This window comes from Haliotis rufescens, unplaced genomic scaffold, assembly GCF_023055435.1.
Source record: "Haliotis rufescens isolate VD_foot unplaced genomic scaffold, xgHalRufe1.0.p SCAF_3, whole genome shotgun sequence".
NCBI lineage: Eukaryota > Metazoa > Mollusca > Gastropoda > Lepetellida > Haliotidae > Haliotis > Haliotis rufescens.
The window spans coordinates 42,976,947-42,989,106 of NW_025964001.1; the positions used below are offsets into that span (position 1 = coordinate 42,976,947).

The following is a 12,160-nucleotide window of genomic DNA, read 5'->3' on the forward strand; positions in this document are numbered from 1 at the left end:
AATTGCAGAACAAGTCACATGATGATGATGTGATGATAATGATGCCATGCCAACAAACCAGCCTCGACAGATAAGATTCCACTTAGCAAAGCCTGTCTTTATATAATACATTGTGCAGGCTCAGTAAAGGTAATCTGAAAGTAATCAGTTTGAGCTGACACATATTGACAGCTGAACTTGTTCTTTTCCCTGCACCTTATTCGTGAGTATGTTCCCAAACACAGATCCAGTGGTCCAATGAAATGATGGCAAGGATGAACTCCGGAGACCTCGCTAAAGACGTGACCGAGGCTGAGAACCTGCTCCAGATGCACCATGAAAGGAAGGTAGGATCGCCATGGATACCTGCAGTTTGTTCTAAAACACGACATTTTTGTAGATTCAGGAAAGTTGTGTAATCATGAGGGTCATTTCAGCACATGAGTTGAAAGGAGAAATCATGTTATGTCAGGCAATAAGATAGATAGAAAACTTGCCTTAAAAAATGGGATATTCAAGTTAAAATGTGACTTGGTATCTCAGTAGGCTTGCGCTTTAAAATCAGCATTAGTCCGGACTAGTACAAGCAGCTGCGCATACACACACATACATGCACGTCACTATGTAAGTACAGTAACCTTAGATGCGATGTTAAACTCCGTTTCACCTCATCTTATAATGAAACATGTTGCTTGGAGGGGAAATAAACATGAATTTGAGTAAATTGAACAGCTGGGATAAACTTGTACCCAATCCATATAACTATTTTGAGTCAAACATGTTACAAACAAAACCCTGCATGTATATCATCAAATGTTCCTTCAGGCTGAGATCGACGGCCGCAAGGCTCACTTCACGTCTATCCGTGAGAGTGGGATGAACCTGGTGAATAACCAGCACTATGCCTCGGAGGAGATCCAGAAGACCGTGAAGGAGTTGGAGAAGACCAAGCTGGCCCTGAGTGGGTCGTGGGACAAGCGGAACCATCTCCTCACCCAGTGCCACGACCTCCAGGTCTTCAAGGAAACAGCCGAGCAGGCCGACACATGGCTCGGCACCAAGGAGGCTTTTCTTGCAAATGAAGATCTTGGAGTGAGTGCTGCCATAGTTCAACTTGTTAATATATTTGACTTTCTTGATGTATAATGATTGTTGGTGAGGCATTATAAGATGACCATGAGCCAAGGGAATATTAGTAATATGTTCTTCTTGTTCATATATGTGTATGAAATTTCCCTTTAAATGTTTGACTTGTGAAGAATTGGGTTACACTAGGTCTTCAGCGATCAAAGCTTGCCGTAAAAGGAGGCTATGCTTGTCGTAAGAGGCGACAACAGGGATTTCATGGCCAGACTCGCTGACTTGATTGATGCATGTCATCAGGTCCCAGTTATATGGATCGATGCTCATGAAGTCATTGGCTTGTCTGGTTGAGTCCACTGTGACATATATGGAATATTGCTGAGTGCATTATTAAACAACAAACAAAACAAAGTAATAGGGTTCTTTGACTTCTTTGGGGTAGTATATATGGCTAGAATATTGCTGATAGCTCATGCTGTCTTGATGGCATACCTCGTCAACATGGAAACATCTACAGTGTATGTTATATTACAGCACACTCTGTACAGCGTAGAAAGTCTGCTGAAGAAACATGACGGCTTTGAGAAGACCGTGAAGGCCCAGGAGGACCGCATTGAGGACCTGAACCAGTTCGCAGCCGACCTGTGTGCCCAGCAGCACTATGCCAAGGACGAGATCAAGTCCCGCTGTCAGACTGTCCTCCGACGCAGGGACACCATGTGGGAGCTGGCTGCAGCCAGACGCAGAAAACTGGAAGACTCGCGCCACTACCAGCTCTTCCTCAGGAATCTCTATGAGGTACAGTCTATTGCGGGAATAATAATAATAATAATAATAGTCCATTTATATAGTGCTGTACTCCATGCATTAGCATACTCTAATCACTTAGACATTTATTACCTGGGTCAATGGTTCTATGTGTGCTAAACAATCAATCTCAGCTCACTGGGGAGTTTACAACCCAAGCTGCCTGTTAGGCGCTAGAAGGTTAACAACCACATTACCACCTCATCCTACCGGGTACCCATTCACTGCTGGGTGAACAGAGGCACAATTCGTACAAAGTCCCATGCTCAAGGAGACACCACATGTGCTACATGTGCTTCAGTGTGGAGCAGGACTGAAACCCTAGAAACTCTCAGGAGCCAAGCTGCCGAACACACTGCAGAAGTTGCTTAACTTCACCTGATTTGTGACCTATGCGCTGTGCATAGGACCACGTACTTAACACAATTGAACCATTTTGTTCATGATGTAGTGACATCTTTACATTTGGTGTTGCCCTTAAGATTTAACTGTAAATAGGTAGTTATATGATGGTATAAGCTTTAGAGGATTTACAGGAACATTGGCATTGCATATGAGCGTACATGGCAATTAGTGAAACTGATGCCCAAGATAATCCGGGTTCCAAGGCACTCACTAAAGAGTAAATACTTCTTCAAGACAGCTGTTTGAAAATTGATTTCAAAGTGTTACCTGGTAGTATTCCTTACATTGGGAAATAATGTCTGGGTGGCCTCCATCATGTATCAGGAGTGATTGACCGACTGTAGAACTCTTGAGAGCTGTATCATCGTCTATGCTAGTGTGCTGTGATGAGATTGTCTCCCTCCCCAGGTTTCTGGCTGGATCAACGAGAAGCTGCAGGTTGCCCTGGACGAGTCATACCGTGACCCGGTCAACCTTCAGAACAAGCTTCAAAAACACACAGCATTCGAAGCTGAACTCACATCTAACAGAAACAGAGTCGATGCTGTTCTGCATGTAAGTTGGAACTATGTGTGAGTGAGTGAGTGAGTATGGTTTTACGCCTCTTTTACGCCAAACTAAGCAATATTCCAGCTATATGGCGGCGGTCTGTAAATAATTGAGTCCGAACCAGACAATCCAGTGATTGACATCATGAGCCTAGATCTATGCAATTGAAATATGTTACATGTATCAACCAAGTCAGCGAGCCTGACCACCTGATCCTGTTAGTCGCCTCTTACAACAAGCATAGTCACCTTTTACAGCAAACATGAGTTGCTAAAAACCTATTCTAACCCTGATCTTCACGGGTTATTTTGGTAATAGCTAGCAGAGATAGAAAATTGAAGATCTTCATGCATTTGAATGTGTGTAGACAGACAGAAGAGAAGGCACATTATGAACTTATGAGCCTTTTTATTCTGATATGGAGCCATAGTTACCGTTGTAGTTATGGTGTTGACTTGTCACCCCAAAGCAGGCAAGATGTATATGTGAGACCCATTGTTTATGTTACACACAGAGACTACAGAACAAGTCAGTGTTAATTGTATTGTCCCACCTCCTTCAAGTCAGTTGTAACCTTCATAAACTGTTTGATGTACAGGAGGGCCAGGGACTGATAGATGACTCGCACTACGCCACACCAGACATCAGAAAGAGGTTGGAGGAACTGGAACTCAGCTGGCAAGCACTCATTGCTGCCAGCACAGAGAAGAAGGACCGCTTGCAGGACGCCTACCGGGTATGGATGCAGCAATCGGTTGTCATAGATACTCACAGTTTGATGAAGTTGGAGAAGGGTGAAAAAAGGGATAAATGTTTAAAATTTCAAACGGTTGTTCTTTACCTGGATATATTTCATGTGAATAGGGAATCCCAGACATAACAAATGTAATGTGGCTGAACATGATTTGTATTCTATAAATGCCAAAGTTACATGTCCATTGGTTCTGTGTTATTCAGTCATGTAGATAGTATGGAATAACATTATACTTTACCTGTCTGACAACCTACTGATGCCATTGACACCAGTTAAACCTTGATCAGGATTGGAGTTGAGATTTTTCCATCGTGCTCAGAAAATACCCTGGGTAGCAAACATGAAAAATGCTGTGTAGCCCCACAGAGGTTAAAAAGGTATTTCCAGAGACATGTTGATATGTTATTTAGAATGTTTAGCATTAGTAATGCAACATTGCACTGTGCAACTGTTAGGCTATGCTGTTCAACCGTGTGGCGGACGACCTCAACACGTGGATGGACGAGGTGGAGAACCAGCTGGAGTCTGAAGACCATGGCAAGGACCTCACATCTGTCAACGCACTGCTCAAGAAACACCAGGTAAGAGCCAAGTATCAGAACCTTTACTGGTTTTCATGGTGATCTTACTTACAAGCCTCATTTCTGAGCAGTTGTGCTGTTTTTTTATGCTGAGGCGTTGTGGTGGTGTTGCAGCAACTGGAGCAGGACATCTTGACGCACCAGGAGAAAGTGCAGGACGTGCTGGACGCTGCCCAGGTGTTCAAGGAGTCACGACATTTCCTCAACAAGGAGCTGCAAGCAAGGGCACGTGAAGTCTCTGAGAGGTCAGTGTATAGTGTTTACCTGTAGGTCATCTGAGGTCTCCCAAGAGGTCTGTGTGTAGTGGGTACCTGTAGGTCATCTGAGGTCTCCCAAGAGGTCTGTGTGTAGTGAGTACCGGTAGGTCATCTGAGGTCTCCCAAGAGGTCTGTGCATAGTGGGTACCTGTAGGTCATCTGAGGTCTCCCAAGAGGTCTGTGTGTAGTGGGTACCTGTAGGTCATCTGAGGTCTCCCAAGAGAGTGGTCTGTGTATTGTATGTGTATTGTATGTCGGGGCATGCGTGGTCTCCGAGAGGCATGTATGTCAATCATATTCATCTCAAGGATTGTTATGTAGAAGAAAATAATAAAAGGATTAAAATGTTTGCAAAAGTTGGAGAGTGGCATTTGTTAACCAGTCACTTCTCTCCTACAGGTACAACTCATTATCAGAGCCATGCCACATCCGACGAGACAATCTGGAAGAGGCACTAAGAATGTACCAGTTCTTCCGGGACGTGGAGGATGAGTTGTCATGGATACAAGAGAAACGACCAACAGCAGAGTCTACTGATCTGGGGCATTCCTTGTCGGAAGTTCAGAATCTCATGAAGAAACATCAGGTAGACCTTTAGTTGGATCTGCTTGTGACAAGTTGGGAGGTCTTTTGCCTTTGTTTCCATAAAACAAAGAAATGAAAATACTGTTTCCTGATTGGCTCATTATTGCACTGAACGGTGTGACTGATTTCGTACTATTGTCTGCTTTATACTATTTTGTGTTAATGAATTAATCAGCAGTCTGTGAAGCCATTATTGTAGACATTTTTTATTGTAAGATTTGACTTCTAAAAACCGATGTGCACACTTTGCGTAATTTCGCTACGCGAATTTACACAGTATTCACAGAATTTTCTATGTTTATACCTCCATAATATTAAACTAACTTCTTAACTAACATTTGTTTAACAGATCATATCAGATTGAATTGTGTTTGTAAAGAAAGTAAGAGGATGATTGATGAATTCCTTCAAGTAATTACATGACTTATAACTGTCTTTTCATTGCTTTTATGAAGTTAACAATTCGGGAAGTATGGTGAAAACGTTTTAGCCAACTTTGTTGTTGTTGAGAGCAAACCAGGGATAATTCCACCAGTTCACAATAAATGGTTTTGATTTCACATGTGAAATAGAGAATATGAATGATATCACAAATTGCAAGTTTCTCTCTGTGTGTTTGTGCCAGAAATGTATTTAAATGGCAGTCATCATCCACAGTGATACACTGCATGGTGTTCGGATGTTGTTCACTGATAATGTGTTGGTCACCGGATCCTTTGAAATGGCATGCCCTAGCTATGATGTATGACATATCACACAGGAAAATGCTCACTGAGAATAGCTGCAAGATTGTTGATGCATTAAGCAATAATGGTACCAGAGTTGGAAATTGGCACTACAGTCCTTGCCAAACTGCCCACTAGTTAAGGTATTATAGGGGCAAGTAGAAATTTGCCATTTTTAATGGTTTTGCTATGTGTTGTCATTATAAGGACTAGAGGACTAAAATTTTAGTTTCTGTCGCTGGATTTAATCACTCACTCACTCACTCACTCAATCACTCACTCACTCACTCACTCACGAAACAGCTTTTCTCAGCAAAATAATGAATATATAATAAGAGCTTGTGAAGGAATTATTTCGTAAATCTCATATTTATCTGATCTCAGATACAAACTGACTAATCAGCACCTAATCTAGTTCGGATGATTAGATGTAGGATGTCTCACCAAGATTACAGAATCCTTTTTATTGGTGTTTTATCATAACCATCATTTGAATCTTTAGAAAATTAATCTTTACTCAGAGGATTATGATTCCGATCTTTACTTGCTGGCACATTACTGTAGATGTTAGCTACTAAAAAAAGATGTTATGATGGTGGACTCATTGGTGTCCTGTAATCATTCAGACGAGTACTGCAAGTCGAAGGGGACACTAGGTGCAGTTTTCAGGGAAGTGGCACAAGTTGTGTTGATAACAGTACTTTAGTCTGCTGTCTACCAGTGATGTCACTGTGATTATCTTCTGTTTCCCAGACCTTGGAGTCCGAGATAGTGGCTCATGAACCTCTCATCGAGTCTGTGGCCAACGCAGCCCAGTTGATGGTTCGCAGCCGGCACTTTGCCTCCCAGGATATCCAGTCTCGTCTCGACGACTTGCATGGCCAGCTGCAGCGGCTCAAGAAGACTACTACAACCAGGAAACTCAAGTTGCAGGAAGCACTGGAGGCACAGAAGGTGAGGACTGCTTCTTGCATTGTGCAATCTGAGTGTACTAGCTCATGCAGCCGAATATTTACAGTGATCGGGAGAATCTGATCCGATGGCAGTAATATGATGTTTTTCAATCTTTCTGTTTACAGTTTTACACTGAAGTTGCTGAAGCTGAGGCGTGGATGAATGAGAAGCTGCCACAGTTGACCAGTTCTGATCTAGGCCGCGACGGAGACCAAGTTCAGGTTGGTGTGGTGTCTGTGTTCATAGCATTGTGTTAGCATCCTTCAGTATGGCTAGGGCTCCATACCTGGCTAGGCCAGGCCTGTCTAGAATAATTACCTGAATAACACTTTGAAGTTTTGTACAAAGAGTTTAGATATCCAGATGATGAGGAGACATCAGTATACAAATGTTAATGTTATTGGTTTTTTAATCATTTTATTGTAAGAATGATAATGCTTTATATACAATACATTACAGTATATATTATTCTGTAAATAATATCTTTTCAAGGCATTGATGAAGAAACTAGATGCCTTGGAGAGAGACATTGACAACTTCAGCAACAGTATTGGAGAGTTGTCTGCCCTTAGTCGCACAATCACAGAGAAGGAACACTATGATAGTGCCAACATAAAGAAGAAACAAGTGAGTAAAGTGTCCAGGTGGCACCTCAGGGCAACATGGTAACAGAGTATAAACCCACCACCACCTTATGAATGTAGTAATTTCAACTTTGAGATATTGAAAGTACTTTCTGACTATAGTATCCTACAATAACAGACTGTTAAAAAACATTGAGTCTACTAGCCCAAACTTGACTATAAACATCATTTTCTATAGATTTTGATGTAATCAGTAGACCATTACCAGCTGAGCTTACAAGACCAAACAGATATTTTCTTGACTCTGGCTTCGGACTAGTTGCTAAACCTGTTTCCAAAGCCATTAGATATATTTGCCCTTTGTAATCTGAAACACTTTCGTCTCCAGTCGGATATCGAACAGCAGCATAGCCGCCTCCAGGACCTTGTCAATCAGAGACGGGCCAAGCTCATCGACAGCAAGAAGCTGTTTGAGTTCTACCACGAGGCCAACGAGGTGTCCAGCTGGATCTCAGACAAGTGTGTGGTTGCAGCGTCTGAGGACTATGGCCAGGACCTTGAACATATCGAGGTTGGTGGGATCTTCTAAAGCAATTACATCCTTTTGGGTGGATATGCATCGTATACATTAAAGACACTAGGTATATACATGTGATGATGACCATGAATATTCTGTTTTTAAGGTATTGCAACAACGGTTTGAGGACTTTGTACATGAACTGACATCAAATGAGGAACGGATCAACTCAGTAATAGCAATGGCACAGAACATGATATCAAGCAATCATTTCGAGTCGGACAAGATCAAGGCACGGGTGGAGGAAATCCGGCAAATCTGGTCCGATCTGAAAGACCTTGCTGACGCCCGGAGGGAGGTTAGTCACCATGGGGTGTCAGATCACAAATCTTTTTCTGGCTTGTTCCAAATTCTACACCGTGAAGCCTTGATATACTGCTGCAGTAGGGTCCAAGATCCTGACCCCACCTTCTCAAAGAGCTTTATAGAGATATTCATTGCTGATGGTCAACACATTACGTAATGAGGGTTAAATACCACAGGTGTTTGTACTTGATTCATTTTGAAGAGAAAGTATGCTCTTGTTGGATTGATATATAACATTTTATTTTATGAAGATAAATTTTCTGGCACTAGCCTGCTGGCCTGTTTTGGCATGTCTAATGTTAGGGTATCCAAACTGCTGGTAGAATTTAAGTCTTGTTAGAGGTCGGGGCATCCTGCAAGTATTAAAATCGGCATAGATGTGATGTGATCCATTCATTTAGGGAGTGTATTAAGATCTTGTTGACTTAACAGTTTCACGTTTGAAATAAGACATCATTGTCATGCCCATCCTGACTCTGTATTTTGTGATGTCCCCAGGCCCTTAGTGGAGCGAAGGAGGTGCACATGTACGGTCGCGATGCTGACGACACGCTGGAGTGGATACAGGAGAAGGACACCGTGGTCAGCAGTGACGACTACGGCCATGACCTTGAGAGTGTCCAGGCTCTTCTAAGTCGCCATGATGGTCTGGAGGTGAGTCAAGAAATACAGCCCTTCTCTGATGAACCAAGAGACCAGTCTGTGTTTGTTTCTATAGTGTTCTGATTCCGGATGTGTTGGGTAGCCCTGTGGTCTTGGTGTTTGCTAACCACACCTACCTGGGGTTTCATTCCCCTAAGGGACAACGATGTGAAGCCCATATTGCTGCCATCCTGCTTGTACAGCCATGATGCAGATGTTTACTTGGTGGTGGATAAATTCTTAATCTACAAATCGGTCCCCTCCTTTCAAATATTTTTACTGATACTATAGGCATTGAAAACTGAGAGTTATGGTTGAAGAAATAGTCTAAGCAAATTGAATAGTTCACCCCAGTAGAAAGAAACATTGAGGATGCTTTTTGCCTCATCCATCGTCTGACCACAAAATCTTTATATACAGAGAGACTTGGCCGCCATTAGTGAGCAAGTGGAGACGATTACGAAGGAGGCCGAGAACCTTCTTGCGCATTACCCTGATGCACAGGAGCATGTTGCTGCCAAGCATGAGGAGATGGTTCAGGCCTGGAACTACCTGGTGGAGAAGTCGACCCTGAGGAAGGAGAAGCTGCAGCAGGCTCAACAGCTGCAGATGTACTTCAACGACTACAGGGAACTCACGTGAGTATCAGTACCTGTACTGTCAGTACCCCAGGGGAGTCTGGGGCTTGGTCGCCACTAGCCCCACTAGGCATTGCAATCTCTGACCTTACTGATACTGTATCACCAGACTGATTGGAGCATTGCTCATGATTTCATCATGTTCAAATTCTGGTTTGTCTAGTAGAGACTGTGAGAGGAATGTCGGTGAATCAATACCCCGACGCTTCAAACCAAGCATCTTTAAAAGATGGTACTTGTTACTTCCCTGTCTGGCACTATGTATTAAGGGGATAGGTCAGTATACTGTGTCTAGTAGGGTATCCATGAAGAACTACAGCATGGTATCTCAGTCGGCAAGCATTATAAAACAGCATCAGTCCGGGACTGGTCCAAGCAGCCACAGGAACACACATCACCATATAAGTTCACTACTCTTAAACATGATGTCAAACCCCATTTTAGCCCACCTCTTATCGAGACTAGATTGTTTACATGTAGCAGAATGATCTCTCTCTTGTGAAGTATGTCAAGTGTGACAAAAACATTATGGTTATGTTTAGATGTTAGTCTTGTTGAAGTGAGTTGTGTCCATTGACTGTCCGTCAGTATGAAGTTGATCAGTTTTAACCTTGTTACTCTTCACAGGGGGCTGGTGGGTTAGCCTTGTGGTTAGGGCGTTCATTATCATGCTGAAGACCCAGGTCCGATTTCCCACATGGGTACATTGTGTGAAGCCCATTTCTGGTCTCCCCTGCCGTGATATTGCTGGAATATTGGTTAGTTAAAGTGGCGTAAAACCATACTCACTCATTCACTCACTAATCTTCACAGGGCCTGGATCAGCGAGATGATGGCCATCCTCACTGCGGACGAGCTGGCACGGGACCTGCCATCCGCTGAGGCCATGGTGGCCCGCTACAAGGAGCACAAGGCCGAGGTGGACAGTCAGGAGGAAGCCTTCGTCAAGTTCGAGCAGACGGGCAAACATCTCATTGGAAAAGGACACTTCTTGTCTGATGAGGTATGTGGTTGATTGTAGTACCAAGTTGCTCTTAGAAAAGGTTACCTCTGTCCTGGTAAGCTGGTAATAATTCTGTCATGAATCGAATGGTTGATGTTTCCATGATGTTTTCAGATCCAAGAGAAGATCAATCAGTTGAAAGAATCTCATGACGGTTTGATGCGTACCCTTGAACACAGGCAGCTGTTGCATGAGCAAAACCTGGAAGCTCAGGTATGTGTCCTGTGCAACCTATGTTGTGATTTGCTTTCTATTGTAACTGCCCACCTTGCAGCATGCAGTTTTCTAAAGTAAGTGACCATTACAAGTTCTTCCTAACCTGATGAGATGGATAAAATCCAGTTCACTAAGCAGCTACTGAGAGTACTTCTTTCTAGTCGTTGTGTGTAATAAGTTCTGAATAATGTTATTCCTCCCTAAACCCCGAAGTAGATCTCAGGGGCTTGATCTTGGCAGCAGCTTTGTAATCTAGGTAGCTATTATGGAAAAAAAGCAGTTCAACAAAAAATGTAGTAGCCCGATGCTGATTGGTTGAATGTATCTGCAGCGTCTTCGCCACGAGATGGAGCAGCTGGACGCCTGGATGAACCTGCGGGAACCACTGCTGCGGGAGAAGAACTATGGTAGCTCCATACCAGCAGTGGAGGAGCTCCTGAGACGCCATGCAGACTTCGAGAAGACTGTCGACGCCCAGGAGGAGAAGTTCATGGCTCTGATGCGTGGCACTGAGGTGACGACCGTAGACTTTCCTGCACGCACCCACAACATACACAAACTTCTTGCTGCCTGGATCAGACTCTTATTATTCACAGGCTGTTGTGATAGGGCTGGCTATGGCATCAAGCAACACTCACTCTATTTTCTGCTGAAGGTCGTGTCACCAATTGTTTACGATTGATCCGGCTGATTCAGTACAAGGAATGTTAAGTAGCTCCGGCATTCTCTTAATTTGAGAAGATTAATAGAGATGTGATGTTGTGACATCAAGTAAATCAAATGCAGATATAATCCTTCTAGTTTAGGATAATATTGATTATGATGCATAGTAATTAAGAGCTGGCTTTGACTATAATTTGCCACAACTTACCTCATTGTCTGCTTACAGATTGAGAAAGCATTTGCCAAACAGAGGCTGATGGAACAGCAGCTGATGGTGGCTGATGAGGCTCGCAGAGAGAAGGACAGGCTCGATGAACTCCGCCGGAAAGAGCAGGACAGGATACTTGAGGTCAGTGGAGGTCAAGGTCTTTGGAGATTCAGGCTGAACCAGGACAGATTCATGATCTGGTCTTGATACATGAAGGGTACTGATAAGGTCAAGGCTGGGAAAGGCACTCTAAATTGGTAATCTTCAGGGAAATATTTCTGTGCCTTCTCCAAATGTATATTCAGTCAGTAAATTATTTTTAGATCCAACTTTGTAAATTTGAGAGAAATTCTGAAAGTTTAATGATTGTGAAATGTCTTTTTTTGTTTAAAATAATGCTACATGACGTCATTAGTAGCTTTATATGTAGTGGAGGGGCTTGCTTCTTTATTTTCATACAGCAAGCTTTTGGGAAAGGGAATGTCTTTTTTCCTAGTGAGAGAATATCAATGGGTTCCACTGGGGAGGGCCTTTTCAGCTTTTACAGTAGCTTATTTTACAAACCCCATTACCTAGACAACCCCTGCACACTAACTTCCCTTCTGTTAGTATCTGACGTTGAAACTCTGTAAAACGCAACCAAG

The 12,160-nt window shown here is 43.0% G+C and overlaps 1 protein-coding gene across 6 annotated transcripts in view; it reads left to right on the forward strand.

Annotated features, from left to right (window-relative positions):
• Positions 1 to 12,160, forward strand: part of LOC124123518 (spectrin beta chain, non-erythrocytic 5-like) — a 151,931-nt gene that overhangs the window by 126,338 nt on the left and 13,433 nt on the right. For all 6 annotated transcript variants that reach the window (XM_046486682.2, XM_046486718.2, XM_046486709.2 and 3 more), the window contains exons 57-75: positions 225 to 326; positions 805 to 1,071; positions 1,597 to 1,860; positions 2,683 to 2,829; positions 3,422 to 3,559; positions 4,033 to 4,158; positions 4,273 to 4,403; positions 4,815 to 5,001; positions 6,479 to 6,679; positions 6,805 to 6,900; positions 7,172 to 7,306; positions 7,652 to 7,834; positions 7,947 to 8,138; positions 8,645 to 8,800; positions 9,209 to 9,426; positions 10,240 to 10,429; positions 10,544 to 10,642; positions 10,977 to 11,159; positions 11,535 to 11,657. In XM_046486682.2, coding sequence (XP_046342638.2) covers positions 225 to 326; positions 805 to 1,071; positions 1,597 to 1,860; positions 2,683 to 2,829; positions 3,422 to 3,559; positions 4,033 to 4,158; positions 4,273 to 4,403; positions 4,815 to 5,001; positions 6,479 to 6,679; positions 6,805 to 6,900; positions 7,172 to 7,306; positions 7,652 to 7,834; positions 7,947 to 8,138; positions 8,645 to 8,800; positions 9,209 to 9,426; positions 10,240 to 10,429; positions 10,544 to 10,642; positions 10,977 to 11,159; positions 11,535 to 11,657 — 3,138 coding nt within the window. The remainder of the gene's footprint in view (positions 1 to 224; positions 327 to 804; positions 1,072 to 1,596; positions 1,861 to 2,682; positions 2,830 to 3,421; positions 3,560 to 4,032; positions 4,159 to 4,272; positions 4,404 to 4,814; positions 5,002 to 6,478; positions 6,680 to 6,804; positions 6,901 to 7,171; positions 7,307 to 7,651; positions 7,835 to 7,946; positions 8,139 to 8,644; positions 8,801 to 9,208; positions 9,427 to 10,239; positions 10,430 to 10,543; positions 10,643 to 10,976; positions 11,160 to 11,534; positions 11,658 to 12,160) is intronic.